Source organism: Arachis hypogaea, chromosome 1 (genome assembly GCF_003086295.3).
Source record: "Arachis hypogaea cultivar Tifrunner chromosome 1, arahy.Tifrunner.gnm2.J5K5, whole genome shotgun sequence".
Classification (NCBI taxonomy): Eukaryota; Viridiplantae; Streptophyta; class Magnoliopsida; order Fabales; family Fabaceae; genus Arachis; species Arachis hypogaea.
In genome coordinates this window covers 94,951,329-94,972,542 of record NC_092036.1, presented here as the reverse complement: position 1 = coordinate 94,972,542, position 21,214 = coordinate 94,951,329, and the positions used below count along the sequence as shown (strand labels likewise).

Sequence of the window (21,214 nt, the reverse complement as noted above, 5' to 3'; positions counted from 1 at the left end):
AAATACAGTTAAGTGGTTGATTACTCTAATTAATTATTGAAAACAAATCTAAAATGTTAGTAATAGTTTCCTTCTTTCTATTGTGCTTAACTGCTTATCCAATTTTTTAGTACATAAATTTTCGTTTGGGATAACTGAGGAAATTCTATTGCCAACCAGTGTGTGATTGTGACCCTGTTCGAGTAGCAATACAAGCAAATTTATATAATGTTGGGCAGGTACAATTTTTAACATATACTGTGATCTATATTGTTTGGGTGGGTGCTAAAAAGTCTTTTTTTAAAAAAAAAACTGGATTTTGATAATTCTATTGTTTGATGTTCATAAATTAGAATTTAAATTGTGTTATTTGGTATCTCTATCCAATAGCTTTTTAGCAGGTTTGCATATAAAATCTATGGGTATGACACCTCTGCTGTGCCACCATCGGCTATATGCATGCAATGCAGTTACACTATTTTCTTTTTTCTTTTTGATTCATTGTACTATTAAATTATAGAGATATGCTTAGCAGCTTAGCTATGATTTGTGTTTTAATTTTTTAACCAAATTTTGGCTAGTTGGTATTGTTTTATTTTTCAGTTATATATCACTTATGCAGTGTTAAAAACAATTTTTTGTAATCCAAAACAATTCACATCATATAATTTTTTGTTAAAAAATTATTTAACAAAAATAAATGGTGCATGTGCAGTGGTGTTTCTTAATTATTAGTAAAATAGAGGTACAGTGGTATTTTTTAATTATTAGTGCAGTGGTATTTTTTAATTATTGGTAATATATGCACTGTTTACTTTGATATCAACATATTTAATTAGTTCATTGTAAACTGAAAATTAATTTGATTATATTATAGCTTAACTAAAGACAATAGTAATTTTAGAAGTGACTCCTAATTGGTCTATAATTTTTTTTGTACACTTTGACTTTAATTTTAGAAGTGACTCCTAGTTTCCTACAAAGAGAGATGGTATATAATTAGTATATTTGTATAGAGACAACAGTAAAGAAAACACCTCCTTCTTTTCCTTTCTCCTTTTTTCTTCTTCTTCCATTTTTGTCCTCCTCTGTCTTCGCAACCAAAACAAAAACGCCACTGTTTCCCTGTTTCTGCGTTCATCCTCCACTGTGCGCAACCAGTAGCCGCCTCTGAGTCGACACTGCTCTGCCTCTATTCTCCCTCCCCTTGCCATTTTCTGTTTCTGCTTCTTCTATAGGTTCTCAATTTTTTTTCCTATTTACATTTTCTTAGTTTAATTAGTTTGTTCAGTTTTTGTTAAATTAGTCAGTTTAGTTATGCATGCTTAGTGGATTATAGGTGGTTAGGAAGTTTTATCTAAATTATAGTGGATTTAGGTTGAACTTTTGGGTTGTTGCTGATGCCTGGAATGAATGGTTTTCTGAGCTGTTTTAATTGACAAATGATGGTTGTTGCATTATTGTTTCAAATTGTATAGTGCTACTTTATCCTTGTTAATGGTTGATTTCATGCCTTGTTTTGATTGAGCAATGATGATGATGGTCTTATTATGCTAATTTTTATATTGCTGCTGATTGTCATTTTCGCTTGTTGCCGTTTAATTCATATAAATTGATCATGATTAGTGCTGATTTGATTTTAGTGAGTTCATATAGGTTGATTTTGCTGTTTGTTTAAATTCAGAAACGTCCTATTTACCACCAGATTGCTGCCGAAATTTCTAAAAATTTGTGTGTTAATTGAATTCCAATTTGTGAATTGAATTTGGTAATTTTTTACTTTAGTTTTGTTTCGTGACCAAATTCAACTCAAAAGGTTACTTTAATTTGTTCTTTTTTTTTTTCAATTAGATATCTTATAAATCAATAAGAGAGATGGTATATGATTAGTATCTTTGTATAGAGACAACAATGAAGAAAACACGAGGACTTACATAATGCTTGAAGATTCATGCAAGACAGTTGGAAGATAGAGAAAAAATTTCTCTAGATATTGAAGGAGAGACAATTGGTCTTACTGATGAAGCTGTAAACAACTTGAGCAAATTTTTGGGTACCGTGGCAAGGAATTCATATTTTTGTCCATTAATTTACACAAATTGAAAGGGGATTAAAGATAAAGAAGCCATTTGGGAATATATTTAAGTGAGAATATTAGTCTTGTTTCTTTTAGAAACTATTTGAAAATATACACATGTATTTTATTCGTACTAGCAAATAATATTTGTGTTTTATAGGCTAAACTCATTATTCCAACTGAAGGAAAGAGGATAGTCCTTGCTCATATCAATGACAACTGGAGAAGGTATAAGACCACAATAAAGCAAACTCATTTTTTGCCATACAAATGTGTTAATGAGATGTTGAAAAATCGTCCTAAAAGCATACCTGAGAGTCATTTTCACAAGTTAATTGCTTATGGAGAACTGAGAAAGTTAAGGTAAGCATGTGAAACTTAGTGTAATTGTTTATGCAATTATGTTATATACACATATGAGTGAAATATGATGATTTTTTTAATAATATTTGTCTCTTGTTATGTAGAAAATGTCCTCGCAGAATGAGAAAAATAGGGCACAACAAAAATTTTGGCATCGAAAGGGACCAATAAATTTTGCAAGAATACGTGCAAGCTTGGTACAATTTTTTATTCTTTGTGAATTTGTATGTGTATGTGTGGTGTGCCTTTTAACTATATACAAATGCTATTTGAATTAGACTTATAGGCTGCTTCTAAGGAAAATAATGAACCACCTACTCAAGCAGAAATATTTGTTGAGACTCTCCAAAGCACAAAGGAAAAATCATTGGATCAAGACACTTTGGATGTTATTGTAAGTATTAGGAGTTAATTTGGTTAAAATAGGTTATGAATTTCTTGTGTCTTGCCAATTTGTCCATCACTTGTGGTTACTTTTATGCTTGCGTTGAGTTAAAGAATCTTGACATTATTCTTAATCTCTATTATTTGTTTTGATGTTGTCAAATGATATATGCTTTTAGTCCAATTGTGTATTTACTCTTAGTTTATTATTATTATTTTTCTTCACATTGATATAGGCACATTTGCAAGCTGAGAATAAAAAGTCTAAAGAATAAGCAATTAGAGCTTTCCAATCTATATTTGGAAAAGAGAAGGCAGGGAGAGTGCAATGTCATAGAAGAGTTACTACACCAACTTTGTTGAAGAAAAATGAAGAAGTTGCCACCCTTAAGCAGCAACATGCAACTGAGAAAGCAACATTAGAGGTAAGATTGATGTGATGCAAAAAGAAGTAGATAAACTAAAATCGCTTGTTAAGATAATGCTGCAACAAAAAAGCTCAGGAGTGGACCTTGACTTGTTAGCTGCTCAATTAGGAAGCACTTTAGGCAATCCGAATGATGATGCGCATGATGAGGTATTATTTGTTGTTAAAGTTTCTATATGCTATCATATCTTAAATAATGGTTGATTATGATGTATGTTGATTCAATTGTTTTGTGTATCCAAATAGAAGAATGTTATGATATATATGTTTGTCCTCTCTCTCTCAAACATTTTTATTTAACATTATTAGTATTAAAGATGTGTAGTTTTATATTTGATTTATTTTTTTATTTACAAAAAAAATATGTTAAAGGAGAAATCGAACTTGATTAAGGTCAAATTTTTAAAAGCAAATGTTACAAAGTAAAAGTCATGAACTTGTGGACATGATGACTATTTGCTACTTAGCTATTTCAACTCTTTTTTGTTATTATATTTTTTACAAAATTAGATGATATTGTGGATCTTACAACAATTTTTATAAGTTAAATTTGATGGAAAATGTTCAATTATTTTTCTTTAGTGACTTGATTCAAATAGTTTATATTATTTATTGAGACTAAATAATTTTAAAAAAGACTAAAATTAATTTCATTCACGAAAAAACTATTGTAAATAAAAAATTATATATTACAAAAAAATCGTTGCCAATAATTACAAAAAACAATGGTCTTAAAACCGTTGTCAAAGATGATTACATAATGGCAATGGTATTAAAACCGTTGTCGAAACACGACTCCAACGGTAACGCTTTAAAACCGTTGTCTTAGATGACGATAAAATGGAAATGGTATTAAAACCGTTGCCGAAAAACGACACCAACGATAACGCTTTAAAACCGTTATCTTAGATGATTATAAAATGGTAATGGTATTATAACCGTTGCCAAAAAATGACACCAATGGTAACGCTTTAAAATAGTTGGTTATGTGAATAATATAAATACAACAGTTTAAAACTGTTGCCTATCCAGTTGCGGTATTAAACCGTTGGATCATTTATAAGAACGGTTCTAACCATTGCCTATCGAGTATCGGTTCGAAACCGTTGTTTAAAATTTTCTGTCAAAACCGTTGTCTTTGCTAGTAACTGAAGCAACGATTTTTTTGTTACCGTTGCCTATGAGCATTGGTAACGGCCACATATACCACAGGTCAAAAACCGTTGCCAAAAGCGTTGCCTAAAGTTTTAGGAACGGTTTTTTGATCTACGACAACAGTTTTTAACCATTGCGAAAACCCTTATTTGTTGTAGTGACTTTGTTCTTATTGATACAATATGTAAATTTCCTATTTACAATGATGGAAACAACGGAAAAATGAAAGAAAACAGAAAATTTAAAGCTCAGAACTAAGACAAAACTACACACATATTGCAATATTCGTGCATTTTAAAACTATCCAATTGATACTTGTCTAATGACGAGAAACAAACAGATCACTCTTCGTCTGATTCAGAATCATGAACCGACAGCCTCCTTAGACCTTCGATACGAGTTGGATCCCTTTTAACCGGTAGAATAATACTCCTAACCATTTGATTTTCTGATAGGGTATACAGATAACATGAGAAAAGAGATCTCTTATGAGAAAAACTAACAACAAATTAAAACATATCTTTTATATGAAAAGAAAATTTAATCCATTATGATGAGCAAAACCATAAGACCACTTTTTATGTAGGGGTACATAAATTTTACTATGCAATCAATTTCAAAACTCCTAGTTAAACTATGTGCTTAAATCTACACTGCCATATTCGAATCACAATTTCACAACAAATCTACTGAATTTATACAAACACAGAACAATAAATAGAAAAACTAAATCAATTAAAATAGCTCCTATATGCTAACTTTCATTTAACCATTTTATTCCTTTCGAAATAATAGATTGGCTATATTGCATTGGAATAGGAGATCAAATGGTGTAAATAGAGCTATAGAGTTTATATGCATACCTGTCACTAAAATAGTAAAATGTTCATCAGTAGAGATTTTGCAAGTTTGAATTCCACCTGGTGTGCAATGACAAATTTACTCTGTGAAAAGGAAGGGGAAAAAACTAAGTGCAAATTCTCATTGAGGAATGATATTTCAGGTTAATTAATCAATGACACGTTATAGCACTGCCAAATCAGAAATAAAAAAAGCAAGTATGAAATCAGATAAATCACGTGTCAGGGATTATGACATAGTTTAGAGATCAAGGTAGAATCATCATCTGAATGCTAGAACTTCATGTACTAATTTCATGATAAAATTGCATTTTTAGTCAATAGAGAAAAGGCAATCTTAACAATGAAATCAAAAGATCATGAATGAGTATGTTGCCTGATCATTTTTCTTAATTCTTGATTGGAATATGGAACAGAAGCACTTCATGAATTCATAATCAATAATCAATGCAATTAACTCGGGAAAACTATAATTGAAATTGTCATAGATATGGTAGGAGTTATTATGATGTAAATAATTAAGGACTATGGAATCCATAACCAAGTAACAAAGAACAGAGTTCATGAGATAAACATCATAAATTTTCACGATAATAAATTTTATTTTATTTTACCTTTTCCAAAAATCAGCCACATTGCACAAGATTGGATGGCTAATTGAATAACTAAAATTCTAACTGATAAATAAATTAAACATTGAATTCCAAAAAAACACTCAACCAATAAATAAATAAATAAATCTTCTCGAGCACAAAATTGGCTAGCTATAAAGGTGCTTGATTAAAATGCATGTGTATTTACCCTATGGTATCATCAAGAGAGAACAAGACATGCTACAGAAAGCACTAAAAGCATTTATAGGTAAATAAGATTAGAGAGAAATTAACATCTGATGCGGTGTTTTTCAACCACAAACTTACCGGCAAGTGCACCGGGTCGTACCAAGTAATACATTACGTGAGTAAGGGTCGATCCCATGAGGATTGATGGATTAAGCAACAATAGTGTTTGATAGACTTAGTTAGACAAGCAAAAAAGGGTTTTGAGATATTCAAAAGGTTTAAATTCGAACTCAGAATATCAAAAGGAAAAATAAATAAGTTGAGAATAAAATATGGAGAAGATAGTTAATATTTCAGAGTTATCTATTTTTCCGGATTTACTTTTCTTACTAACTATTTTAATTATGTAGGATTTAATTTATGGCAAACTATATGTGACTAGACCCTAATTCCTTAGACATTTCTAGTCTCCTATAAAATTTATTAACTACCAATTCCTTGGTCAATTAATTCCAATTAGAAGCTACATGATCAAATTCCAGTTTATATGCCACAAAAACTCTAATTACCCAAAAATAAAAGGATTATATGTCACGTATCGCGTTAAATCCAGATAATTAAAATTTAGGAGAATATGTTTTCAAGCTGTTGTTCAAGTAAAGAGCTTTTCCAAGTTTTACAAAAATTCAAATAGAAAGAGGGTCTTATTTCCGTTCCACCCAAATTCATAAAATAAAGAGCGAAAACAATTCTTAAATTATAAATCCATACATAAATTAAAATAGAAAAAGCAATAAAATCAATCTATACAAATAGACAGAGCTCCTAACCTTAACAATGGAGGATTAGTTGCTCATGGAATGCGGAATGTAAATTGGTATAGAATTCCCTAATGGAATCCCCCTCAATGGAATGTCCATAGAAGAGAAGTCTCCCCTTTTTATAACTAATCCTAATTAATTTAAAATCTAATATCTAAAATTAAGATAATATATTTTCCTATTTTAAAATCAAATTTGAATTTAAATCAGAATTAACTAACAATTCCGCGTCTTGTAACGTGGGGACCACTTAACTTCACTGGATCCGCGCCTAACTTGGGTGCTAAAATGGGGCCCAGAAATCACCCTCAGCGGTTTCTGCGTTTTCTGCACGTGACGCATGTCACGCGTACGCGTCAGTCACATGTACGCGTCGATGACCTTTTTCGCGAATCACGCGGACGCGTCGGTCACGCGCACGCGTCACTGTGCAAATATTCAAATGTGATGCGTACACGTCGCTATGGAAAGCTCCAAATCACACGCACGCGTCAGTCATACGTACGCATTGCTCCTCGCTGCCATCTCCTTTGATTCTTGTACTGCAGAAACTCCATCAAATTCAGCCGAATGCTACCTAAAATAAATAAAATTTCAAAAGACTCAAAGTAGCATCCATATTGGCTAAAAGATAATTAATTCTTTATTAAACTCAACAAATTAGATGCAAATTCACTAGGAAAAGATAGAAAAGAAGCTCACGCATCAACATCCTACATGAAAAGTCCAACAAATTATTTAGTTGACTCACTATTCCATTCCTGCGGTTTTCCTGACAATCGTTTTGAAACAACTCTCAATAAGTATATTTCAACTCTGCACAAAGCATACATGAACAATCAGTTACATATCATAAACAAAAAGAGTGAAAGGACATTACTAAATGAAATTACAAAAATGTTAAAATATAAAAGCAAAATAATCAAAGTAAGCTAGAAATTCTCAATGTAATTGGTTTGAGGCATTAGGAGAGCATCAATTGTGGAAGATCACAAGAAGAAAACTTTGGAAGCAAATAACAAGAAAACATAGAACTAGCTACTTTAACTAAAGTACTTATAAGGAACAACAGCAACAATGTGTCCATGTGTGTGTCTAATATTAAAAAATGTCCTATATTTATATTTTATAAGGACTAAAAACATATTTAAACCAACAAAACAAATATGTAAATTTATGGTTAGTTGATTAGTTAATTATTCATTATTATGGGTGACATAGGATTCCCTTTTATATAAAACCACTTATATCATCAGCATATGTAAGTATATATTATCAGCATAGATTAGGTGAAGACTGCACCTTAAAGAGCTCAATAACTTCAACTCCAGGACCAATACCCTCGACTACTCTCTTAAACTCCTCCTCAGTCCAAGTTTTCAGAACATTACCAATGAACAATCTTTGTTTCGTCTCAGATAGTGAACAACTCAAAGTTTTACCCTGTCACAGAAAAATCTCGACTTTGATTAAAAGATTAAAATTAATCACCATATAAGATCGATTGCAGAAAGCACCACGAATACCTTATATTTCTTATTGTGTATCTCTTCTATGGCGTTCTGTGCAACCTCTTTTGTTTTGAAAGCTATAAAAGCATACCCCATACTTTCTCCACTGTCCCTGTCTTTCATCAATCGCACCTGAAAAAGTAACAACAAAAATAAACTTCTAACTAGATATTTCAGCTTTTCTCTCTCACTTGCCAAAAAATCTAGTCTTCCATAACACAATGCATTATTGCTATAATGAAATTGGTAACTTTTCTGCAAACATTTCTGCTACACTAAAAGATTCATAAGCTGGAAACCATAAGAGAGATCAGTGTTAATACACATACCCATTTTACAAATAAAACCATCAACTCAATGAACTCTTACAAAAAATATAAATAAAAATAAAATGTGCAGAATAACAAGTTCAACTAGGCAACCTAAAAGGACTAAAAACTTAAACTTGCACAGATAATTATCAAAAGTTATTTCCACTCAGTTGGAAATTCTTTCAACATTGTCAATCAAATTCGAATGATACAGCACAACTAATTATCATGACTTATAAGCACTAACAATTACAAGATTTTAGGACAGGTATATGACAGGGATCAATGTAAGTAATTTCAGCTTCATTGAGAAGCAAGAAAAACTAGGAACCTGCCCAATACAATAATCACTTGCGCTGGTCATTTTCGCCTTTACTCTCAATACCTTAAAGGTGGAGTAAACGGGTAGCACAAGCCCTATAGAAGAAATAATTGAAAAAATTCCAAATATGGGTTCCACAACATGGTGTCTCTTCATCAAAGAATGTGATGAAAGTAAGTGAAGCAGAGATTAGGAATTTCGCGTACCATAGAGAGGGAAGCAGGGGTTTCACGGACTGTGGAAGAAGGGTGAAAGGTCGAGGACGCTGGGGAGATAAGGGTGGATGGCAGTCGCGCTACTCCACAACCGCACAGACAGAGCAGATCTTATTAGGGATTTCTCTCATACCGTGGAGGATGGAGTAGGGGTTTCACACACTGTGGAGGAGGCACGAAAGGTCGCACCGAAGAGAGAATGATTGATGGGCAACAGGGGCGCACCGTGGAGCAGCGACTTCAGGGTTTTGGGTGCTTCCAATCTGTTTTCACCGGTTTCTGGAGCTCTGGCTATGGGGAAAATCGTTGGTTATTAGATAATAAAATTGAATTAGGATAAAGATCTTGATTACTGGCGGTTCTTCCCGCAGTGGCCGCTATTCATGCAAAAGTTGCTGCGACAGAGTGACAATCACTGGTATTTTTGTTAGTTGTGGCGGTTGGATTAACGGCCGACAATTTTTTACCGTTATTCTCCGTTTTTGCTGTAGTGAATAATATGAATTTTTTTGACACAGAATGATTTTAGATTTTGTAAAATTTTATATAATGATGCAGTATTTAAGTTAAAAATTTCATTTTATTTTTATTTTTTATTTATAGGCCATAAAAATAGACTTGACCCGAATAAATCTTGATGACCACGATCTAATTTTTCTTTTTTTTTTCATATTATGACTTTGTCTTAATTCTAATAAATCTTACTCTTTACAGTGAATTCCCCATATTTTTTTTTATTTTGGTCTCTAATTTTTACATTCTTGCATCGTGTTTCGAATTAACTTTCGTGTGGTTCATTTGGTTTCGACTTTAATCATTATCGACTCGCCTTATAATTATCATGGTATCCTTGACTTCAATTATCCTTAATCTAACCCTTCCCATTGTCGATAGTGGGTTCTCCTATAACCAAGTATCTACTTCATGAGCCACCGATTTTATTTAGGCCTTGCTCTTACTCAATTCATATAAATCATAGTCAAATTTTTTAACAGATCGAAATTCATACTAATAATTTCTAACTAGAAGTTCAAACTAATACAAAATACGGGTATCAATGTTTTATTTAAATTTTACAATTTAATGATGTTCTTCTTATTTAAGTGTTCTTAATTTAAAGATCTAATTTTTACTCTAAATACATATAAAAATATTATATTTAGACTAAAATTAATTACTGTATATATATTTATGTATAAAATATTAGAGACGACAAACAAATTGTAGTTCGTCATACGGCTTTAGAATTTATTTGGGTGAGCTTTTAAAAAAAGATCTTTTTTCGATTTTTTTAAAAGATCTTATAGAAAAGTAAAATTAATTTTATGTTAGATATCTCATTTTAAAATATATTTTTATCTATCAATTATGTTTGGATATAACAATATAAAAGTATTTTTTTGTTTATTTATTACATGAAAAACATATTTTTTTAATGAAAAAAGATCTTTTAAAAAATATGTAAATTACAACTTTTTAAAAAAGATATATTTTTTAAATTTTTCTAGTGCTTTTACTTTTACAACTACAAATTTACCAAACACACTAAAAAAATTAATTAAAAAATATATTTTTTTTATCAAAATAATGACATCCAAACAAGCACTAACTAGTGTTAAACCCGTGCGATGCACGGGCTTATATTTAAATTTGATAAGTTAAATTAAAAATAATATTTTATAACCATATATTTTTTAAATTTAGTATAACACTATCATCGTCGTTATATAATAAACGTGTTAAATATGTTATTTTATCTTTATTCAAAGTAAAATATAAATAGAAGAGTTTGAAGTTTATAATATTCTTGAACTATCAGTAGTTGTAATCAATAGATCATCTGGAATTTCAACTTCTGATTCATCACCAACAACAGAGCCAATATTTCCATTTCCAATATCAAGTATCCAATTAGCGAATCTCTTCATTTCACCTTCATCTTGATCCGAAGAAGACATTAGAAGCCTCATATTCCTATGCAGTTTCAGAACCTTACAAAACGACCACAGATGGGATGAGTTAATAGCGGATGCCAATATATCGTGTCTACTCCCTTTCAGAATCACCGGAAGTATATGTCTGAAATCACCTCCTAGAACAACAACCTTACCACCAAATGGTTGATGTGTCTTATGTTGATCGGTAACTGACATAAGATCCCTGAGCGTCTGATCAAGTGCTTCAAAGCACATTTTATTGCATTGGAGCTTCATCCCAAATTATTAAGCTACTTTGGATGAGCAGCTCAGCCTTCAAACTGCCATGCTTGATGTTGCAAGTAAATTCATCAGTAATTGTAATAGGTATTGAAAATCTAGAATGAGCTGTTCTGCCACCAAGTAGGAGTAAAGATGCAATTCCACTGGATACGACATTTAAAACGATCTTTTCTCTAGACCGAATAGCAGAAGAAAGTCCATTCCAAATAAATGTCTTACCACACCCACCATGCCCATAAACGAAGTAAAAATCACCAGAGTCTGTAATAATAGCATTGAGTATCTCATCAAATACTAACCTTTGCTCATGAGTCATCTTTTGTTCCGTATATAAGTTTGTATGAGTCAACTCATTTGTGTCATATGCTAACTCCTCCTCTATTAGCTTATTCTGAAAAAGGCAAACATCAGACATCGCAGGATATGGCGTTGATTAATAGTCTCTTAAAGATCTCGCATTGCTGTTGAGTATCTTCTCAATCTCAATAAGGCAGAGGTTTTTCAATTCATCATCAGTCATGTTTAATCCTAGCAAAAGCACATGGTGGTTTTATGAAATATTTAAGAAGTAATTTCAAAATAAAACTATTAATATTATTAATAAAAATAAAGACAATAAGAGAATAAAATCTTGATATAAAAAAAAGACATAGTAAAATACCTTGATTTTTCAAAGCTTTTCTCCTCTCATATAGTATTCCATCAACTAATAATGTCTAAGTTGCATTCCAAACACGCTATGGGTTGCTAATGCTATTAGATATCAGTAGCATTGTAAATGATTTTCTCAATTGATGACCAGATGCAAGTTCAGCTACCTCATTAATAGCTGCAATGAATTTCCTATCATCACACAGTAGTCCCATGGAATAGCAAGCATCTTGAAAGCTAGAATATGTAATTCCATTAACTGTCCTAATAGACTCATATGTTGTGCAACCTCTCTGAACAGCTAACAAAATTCTCATATAATAAATATCTCCTGTACCCGGTGGAACATAATTTAACCTCCTGATAGAATACCCTCTTTTGCGTGGATGCCATTCCCTTGATTTTCTATCATAAACAAATTGATTTGGAAACTCAGTAGACGTCAAAGTTTGACCTGCTTCAAATTTTTTATTGGCATCCATCCATGCTAAGAACATCGTACATTTTCCTTCCTCTTCTTCCACGATTTCTTCAAGATCATCATCATCTTTAAAGATGATATTTTGCTCTCCAGGCAAATGAAAGGTTAATCTCATCACTGAAGGCCACCTTTGATGAATATCATACGCCAAGGTTCTCCACACAGCCTCACATGCAGACAAATATCTGCAATCATAAAATTGTTTGATCTCATCAATAACCTGAGCATCCTCTCCACTGGAAGCTTCCTTTGTAACTCCAACTGCTACCCTGTCTGGACCTTTATTCACGTACTTAAACAAATATTTGATAGCATTCGACTTGTTGCAGTACTCTACATTAACATGCGCTTGATAAGACATCAGCAGATATGCATTCTATGGAACCACATTCCTATTATCCATATGGACTCCCTTCTTCTCAGTAACCGCCCTTGTGTCTCGTCTTCTATATGATGGATATCCACTATCATCGATAACTGTGGTTCTACTGAATGTCTTGGAATAATATTTGGTGCAATGCCCATCTTTCATGCAGGGAGATTTTGAGAATGCTCTACCATATGGTCCATGAATAATATATGTAGATACAGCTCTAAACAATTTTGGGTACCGAACAGGATCTAGCAACTCTGAAGATATTAACTGATCAATTTGAGTTGTCGTTGTTATTTTATGATCTCCACTTAACCATAAAAGAATGTGAGCATGTGGTAGACCTCTTTTTTGGAATTCCACCGTATACATTCCTTATACAAAAAAGACAAAAAAATATATGTTATATTTAAACTATCTATTTTATGTATGTGCTTTGATAAATTAAGGATGATAATAAAAAATCAACAATATGCTAAATATGCTAAGTAAGAAAATATTTTTCCATTTATTTTATAACAATCTAAAGGAATATTTATCTAAAAATAAGGTTGGATGATGAGCAATACCTGCATCTAGCACTCCAAATAGAATTCCTTGCTTAAGATCTGAGATTATCATGTCAAGCTTAATTTTGAATACTCTACACGATATATCCAGCCGGTCTTTAACCTTTAAATTCCTTGGATTGTTAACCCTTCCAATCTCCTGCCAACTCGAGTTACATGTCATTGTGATGAAGAGGTTTGGATATCCATATTTCTTACAAATTGCCATAGCATATTGACAATTATTAAACATATATCTCATGCCACCAGTGAAGGACGCAGGTAGGATGATACGTTTACCTGCTTTGGAAGCACGTGTCTCACCCCTAACAACTACATTTTGAATCCCTTTGTATATATCACTCCTCACCTTGGTTTGGTTGTTTCGATAGTAGGTCAACCTCTGTGCTTCAATCATAGAAAAGCAATCAACCAAGAACTGCTAAAATAATCTTCCACCATTGACAATGGTTGCATACTCGGCCTTTCTCTCTTGTATTCTAAATGCTATGAACTCCCTTAAACTCACACGCTGTCTCTTTCTATTTTCATCAGCTCTATGAGATTCTCGCAAAAGAATGTCTTCTTGGTAGCCATCTTCACTGTAAGAAAACATCATAGGGTATTGAAGAGGAATAAATGCGGTGTGTGTCTCATGAATTCTTTGCAGATGTCCGGACTTTAATTGAACTATAATATCACGCCCTGCATCTCCAGAATCAAAATCTCCTACTATTAGAGCTGCGACCTCATTAGAAGATGGTAAATTGTAGACTCTTGCGTCCTTTGATCTTTTCCGGTACAACCGTAGCCTTATATTTGCGATATCTCCTTGATTCAGGTAGTTTCTCACTATCCTAAATGTGTGAGCAAGAACATTATGTTGATCGATCATGTCCTTGAGGTCTAGAACTAAGGACTGGTCAATGTTATTGTTGGTTGTTCTTGAACTGTATAAAATATCAATTGAAAAATATTAGTATTCATAATTAACCAAAATTAAAGTACGAACTACCTGAATACATTTTTAATCAATTTGGAATGCATGATACAAACCTGAAAATCTCTATCCTGTTTGAGACCTCTTTTCTGTATCATAAATATATAACTGCGCAAATTTTGGTCTTTGTCCCTCAATTGGCACCAAGTTTCCAATTCTGTGGTAGTTTTGTCCACTCACAATGAACTGGGGAGGACCTGTCCCATCATTGATGGAGGTCTCTATTTTACCTCCGAGGGACGTGAAGCAAAACATGCTATTATAAGTTCTTATATTATCCTTAAAGTGTTTGCTTCTCTAGTCTGCTCCAGATATTAAACCTTGCAAGAGCTGAGGTGGACGTTGCAAAAACGACAGTTGTACCTTCCCTCGTATACAACATATTGAGAACTCAATATTGGATCCTGTTTTGGACTTCTCTGATCTCTCCTCATACCACATCATGGCGTCGTAATGCCGACAAAAAAAATCTGGGTCACCAATATTTATCACATCTAATAATCACCAAAATAATAAATTATGTTTCAGTTATATCTGCAATAAATACTTTATATAAAAATATACCTTTCTTTCACCATGTTAAGTATAAAAATAATATTTATAAAAGATTACCGAAGACCGCAATTTATGGATTAAAAAGATGAGATCATATAATACGATTTCATTGTGCAGCCTCAAGATTTAAGTTTTACATGCACGCTAATCAAACAATAAGAATTACAATAAATCAATGTTCAAATACAAAAATTATAATATATAACCATATCTTAGTCTGAATTTTAAAAACCTGAACACTAAACGATATTTTTTTTGTTTATAAAAAGCATAACAATAGTAAATAATAGAGTGCTGATATTGCTACTTCTTAGATTACCTATATTCTCAGCAACATCGAATATGGCTGGGTATTCAATTTGCACAGAATCATCTAATATAGTCGTGTTTTCAGTAATATCCTCAACTTCTTCAAAATTTTTTGAAAGATTTATAGCCAATTCCTTCAAGAATGTTTTTCTTTGTCTTAGGTGTCTTTCTTTTTCAGCTATGCACACTTCTTCTAATTCTTTAGTATCTAAATTTGAATTAGATGTACTTACTCCTATAATCATTAGAGATAATACATCAGGTACTTTATATTATAAAAAAAAAGAAAAATGAATATATGTTAAATGTTTGAATTTATATTAAAGATAAAAGAAGTAAAATTTTAGCTTTGTGATAATTACAATCTATCATGCTTATATTACTATGTCTCTTTTGAAGTAGCATAGTCTTCCTATTCAGTCTTGCATCCCTTTGCAATCTAATTCGATTTGTGTACTCCAATGAATCTATAATAATTATTTAGCAGATACCAAAGATTATTTTTAATAGACTAATTGAAAAGTTAAATGTTTAATCTTTAAGTAATAAAAGCATATTAACATACCCTGGCTTTGCAACTGGTCGATATTATTTGATGTTTGTTGAAGCTGTTGTTGACTTGTCTGATGACATGGGCTATCATTAGGGCTGGAAGTGAGCGGAGCTGAGCCGAGCTAGACTAAACTCAAGCTCGACTCACAAAAATTAAGCTTGGCTCACGGCTCGACTCATTAACAATCGAGCCTATTTCTTAAGTTCAAGCTTGACTCACTGAAAGCTCAGGAGCTGACTCAAACTCACGAGCTGACTCAAATAATAGAAACATAAATACAAAATCTATAATTCTATATCAATAAATTATAACTTATATATTTTAAAAAATATTTAAAAAGATCAATTCTATATATTGTTATCTATTAATAAATTATAAATTTTTTTATTTATGTCCTACATCAAAATTATATGTAAAAAATAAATACAAAAATTATAATATATATATATATATATATATATATATATATATATATATATATATATATATATATATATATATATATATATATATATATATATCGAGTTAGCTCACGAGCTAATGAGCTGAGCTTATTCAAGCTCAATTCGGCTCATTTAATTTATGAGCTCAATTTCAAACTCAAGCTTGGCTCACTAGCTCACGAGCTTAGCTTATCGATCTATTAACGAGTCGAGCTCGAACTAGCTCATGAGCTTGCTTGACTCACTTCCAGCCCTAACTATCATATACTTCACGTGTGATACTCGAATTACTAATATCACTAATATTGGAACATCATTCTTTTTTGGCTACAGAGTGTAGATTAGTAGTTGGAGACCTTGATTGATATGGTGTTGGGTTATTATCTAATAAAATAACTCGAGATATTAGTTTTAAACATATTTTCTATTAAAGATTATAATTGAATAAATAGTAGAAAAATCAAAATACATAAAGTACATGTACATTCACATAAGTAAGTTCTAAAAATAAAATCATCCAAAAATCAACCTGTATTGATGCTATTTATAATGTTCAACAACACCGATTGAAAATGCACACCATTGAAACCATCACTCGAATTTCTTGTAATTTTTTCATAAACAAATTTAGTAACATATTACGAAAACAATGTAAATTAATAATTTATTACTTGTCAATAGCTAAATAGTATATAGAAAATATTGTATTTTATCGGTTTTCATTCGGCCAAAATACTCATGACATGTTAGTTTTTTTTATATGAAATCTACCTTCAATTGTGCTTCGTTTTGTATTTTCTTTATCTTTTAATATCAATTTTTTTTAATATTATTTTTTTTTGGACTTCTTGCATCTTTCAATATATACCTGAAAATATCGAATAAATCTTGATGACCACGATCTAATTTTTCTTTTTTTTTTTTCATGTTATGACTTTGTCTTAATTCTGATAAATCTTTACTCTTTACAGTGAACTCGCCATATTTTTTTATTTTGGTCTCTAATTTTTACGTTCTTGTATCGTGTTTAGGATTAACTTTCGTGTGGTTCATTTAGTTTCGACTTTACTCATTATGGACTCGCCTTATAATTATCATGGTATCCTTGACTTCAATTATCCTTAATCTAACCCTTCCCATTGTCGATAGTGAGTTCTCCTATAACCAAGTATCTACTTAGCTTCATGAGCCACCGATTTTATTTCGGCCTTGCTCTTACTCAATTCATATAAATCATAGTCAAATTTTTTAACAGATCGAAATTCATACTAATAATTTCTAACTAGAAGTTCAAACGAATACAAAATACGGGTATCAATGTTTTATTTAAATTTTACAATGTAATGATGTTCTTCTTATTTAAGTGTTCTTAATTTAAAGATCTAATTTTTACTCTAAATACATATAAAAATATTATATATAGACTAAAATTAATTACTGTATATATATTTATGTATAAAATATTAGAGATGACAAACAAATTGCAGTTCGTCATACCAACTTTAGAATTTATTTGGGTGAGCTTTTAAGAAAATATCTTTTTCGATTTTTTTTTAAAAAATCTCATAAAAAAGTAAAAGTAATTTTATGTTGGATATCTCATTTTAAAATATATTTTTATCTATCAATTATGTTTGGATATAACAATATAAAAGTACTTTTTTGTTTATTTATTACATGAAAAATATCTTTTTTTTAATGAAAAAAGATCTTTTAAAAAAGATGTAAATTACAACTTTTTAAAAAAGATATATTTTTTAAATTTTTCTAGTGCTTTTACTTTTGCAACTAAAAATTTACCAAACACACTAAAAAAAATTAATTAAAAAATATATTTTTTATCAAAATAATGACATCCAAACAAGCACTAATTAGTTACAATTATATATTTATTGTTGTATCTTATACCTTGTAGGCTTGTACCATTTTGTGATTCATCTACGGGTGAACACGTATCGAATCAGATTGGATAATGGATACGATTAAAATTTCGCTCCGGTTTACACGAAAATTATTGAATTGGATCGGATGTCAAATATATTCGCAAAACAAAAAATAATTTTAAAAATTTATTTTTATTAAAAAATATTAATAAAATTTATTTTTTATTTTTTTAAATATGTCTATTTTTAAAATAATATTAAACATACTTTTTTTAAATAATAAATTAAAATAATACAATATATACGATAATTATTAGTTAAAATAAAATATAAAAATAATATTTACTTATTTATTTCTTGATTTTTGCGGATATACAAATACCTACATAAAATTCGCAATCCAATCATATTAGTGTGTGAATTAAGTCGGATCTGATTTATAACCTTACGAATTAGATCCACATCCACAATTTTTAAATCAGATTCAGATAAATGCTATAGATATAATCCACGAACAACTCTAAATTTATCATTTAATAGAAATTCTCTTATTCTTTCAAACTCACTACTGTAACGCGTTCAATATCATTTCCAATGTTCTTAATTAGCTCATAACTTCGACAAAATTTTTCTACTAATTTAATAAGTAGTACAAAACGCACGTAAACATAAAATGAAGATGAAACAATGTTTTTGTCAACTTTTTTATATGAAAAAAAATAATAATGTACTAATCGCCAGCATTTGATTATAATATTTTATTTAATTTCCGTAGAACGGAGGGATGCATTAAATGTAACAACTTTCTCTGAAAGTAAATTCTAATAATTTTCTTTGTCTAATAATAAAAGGAATTGAAATAGTCATTAATTATGACAAGTATACACAATTAGTCAATTACTTAATCATATCCAATAATCTAATTAAATTTAGTTAATTTATTTGGAGATATTAGGTTTTATATATTCATAATATAAATACTACCAGAAATACGGGTATTACCAACGGGAAGATACCCACGAATAAAAAATAGTGGCAAATTATATGATCGTGATAATCACTTGCAACGTCTTGTATCTCCGTGGCTAAATTTTGTGGATTTTTTCGACGGTTTTATTTGTTCGTGGCTAACTTGAGATGACTTTCCTTATTTACCACAGACCTAATGATCACCGTGATGAATTCAAACGATTTTCACTTCAAAATTGTCTTTAATTTTGCGTTTTTCTCCATCTCTTTCAAAATATTTTTATGCAGTTTATACTTTTTCTTAATTTTTATGCAGGCTTTTCCAATTCTCCAATTGTTAATTTTTTCTCCCTTCTTCCTTTCTAGTGCTACCGTCGAAAAATTATACTCTGCCATATCTCCGAATCTTTTTTTAATTTTTCTTTCTTGATTTAAAAATAATTTTTTTGTGTGGTTGTGTTGTTCATTACTTTATAAAAATCATATTGTAATATAATAAAAAAAGACTAATTCATATACATACAATTTTACTATTTATATTTTTTAGTTGTCACTTTTTTTTATTCGTATTCTTTCTGACCAAATACAGTTTCAGTATTCAATTTCACATTATGCATTAATTTAGAGACTTTAGTAATAAAATAAAATGATTCAATTAAAAATAAATGTTAAAATTATAAAAAGAGTATCAAAAGAGTACAAAAAAAAGTACATATTTATCTTTAATAAAATAACTCTAGCTAATTCTAAAAAATAAAAAATATTAACTATAATTGATTAGAATAATAACTAATTTAATTACTCACTATTAATTTAGTGCAATATTAATGAACAAAGTTCTAACTCTTAAAATTCAGAATATTAGTTTTATAACTACATTTTATTATTCTATCTATTTATTAACATTTTATTAATTTAATAAAAAAATAAAATAAAATAAACTTTATGGAAGTTCATTTTTTAACTATGTACAACATTTTTATTCTTTTTTAATTCAAAGGTATCAAATTTTTAAGTTTTAAGTTTATTTATTTTAATTTTTATTGATGCCATTTTTTTTAAATCCAACGGGTCAAAATTCTAAATTCTAATTTGTATGTAAAATTTTTAAAATATAATTTAAAGTTATAAAATTTATAATTTAATATTTTTATTAAAATTAAATTTTATTCTAAATTAAAAATGATAGTTACTTCACTAAACAAAATTCAAATTAACATTTATAATAAGATAAATGAAATTTTTAGCGGTAATGTTAAATGTAACTAGTAGCCCACTCACCCAGTTTTTACGATAACTTCTTCACACTATTTTTTCTCCAAATTCCCTATTTGTTAGTTCCTGTAATTGATTCAAGTTTGATAACATGCAACCTATCCCTCTCGCTAATAACATTCTCTTCGGTTTCTCCAAATCCGTAATTTCTTAGCTCCTGCAATTAACTTTCAGAGTAAATCCGTTATGCTCAATCCGTTCCTGTTTAAATTCTGAGTACGATCGCATTAGACATTTTGTGGAAGAGAAAGGACCATGATTTGCAGCAGTTCGAGTACCGTCAGTTCGAGTCGCCGAAGAAGCAAGCAAAATCGGTAGAATCCGATTCTACGGCAAATCGTGAAGAAGACTTGAAGGAACCCTAGGTTGCTTCATTGCACCTCCTTCACTGTCACTCTCTGGAGGTAGTGCTCTGAATCTTGCCTCTCTAGAATACTGGTCGATTTAAATTTTCTCTTCTTGTTGTTGGTGGAGATGAATGCATTGTCTTGGATTTGCATGTTTTATTCATTTATCCTTTTGATGGTATAGAGAATGAATTTTTGGTATAAAGTATAATTTAAATGCATAAATATAATTATCTACTTAGTAGTACGTACTAATGTGATTAATTATATTCCTAATTAACTTTAGTTCTCCTTTATATGCTAAAATTCCTAAAATCAACATTATTTTGGTAATGCTCATAGCCATAGCAAGGTAGCAAATAAGAGTTATTATTTACATTTCTTATCATTTCTTGTGTTTC

At 30.4% G+C, this 21,214-nt stretch overlaps 2 protein-coding genes across 2 annotated transcripts; both read right to left on the bottom strand.

The window, feature by feature from the left end:
- Positions 1 to 12,163: 12,163 nt before the first annotated feature.
- Positions 12,164 to 12,919, bottom strand: LOC140183725 (uncharacterized). Its single transcript, XM_072232481.1, has 2 exons — positions 12,580 to 12,919; positions 12,164 to 12,531 (listed from the first exon to the last, which is right to left on the bottom strand). The coding sequence occupies exons 1-2, from the start codon at positions 12,917 to 12,919 to the stop codon at positions 12,164 to 12,166; spliced, it is 708 nt and encodes a 235-aa protein (XP_072088582.1).
- A 15-nt stretch (positions 12,920 to 12,934) lies between these two features.
- Positions 12,935 to 13,897, bottom strand: LOC140183724 (uncharacterized). Its single transcript, XM_072232476.1, has 2 exons — positions 13,501 to 13,897; positions 12,935 to 13,305 (listed from the first exon to the last, which is right to left on the bottom strand). The coding sequence occupies exons 1-2, from the start codon at positions 13,895 to 13,897 to the stop codon at positions 12,935 to 12,937; spliced, it is 768 nt and encodes a 255-aa protein (XP_072088577.1).
- Positions 13,898 to 21,214: the final 7,317 nt, after the last annotated feature.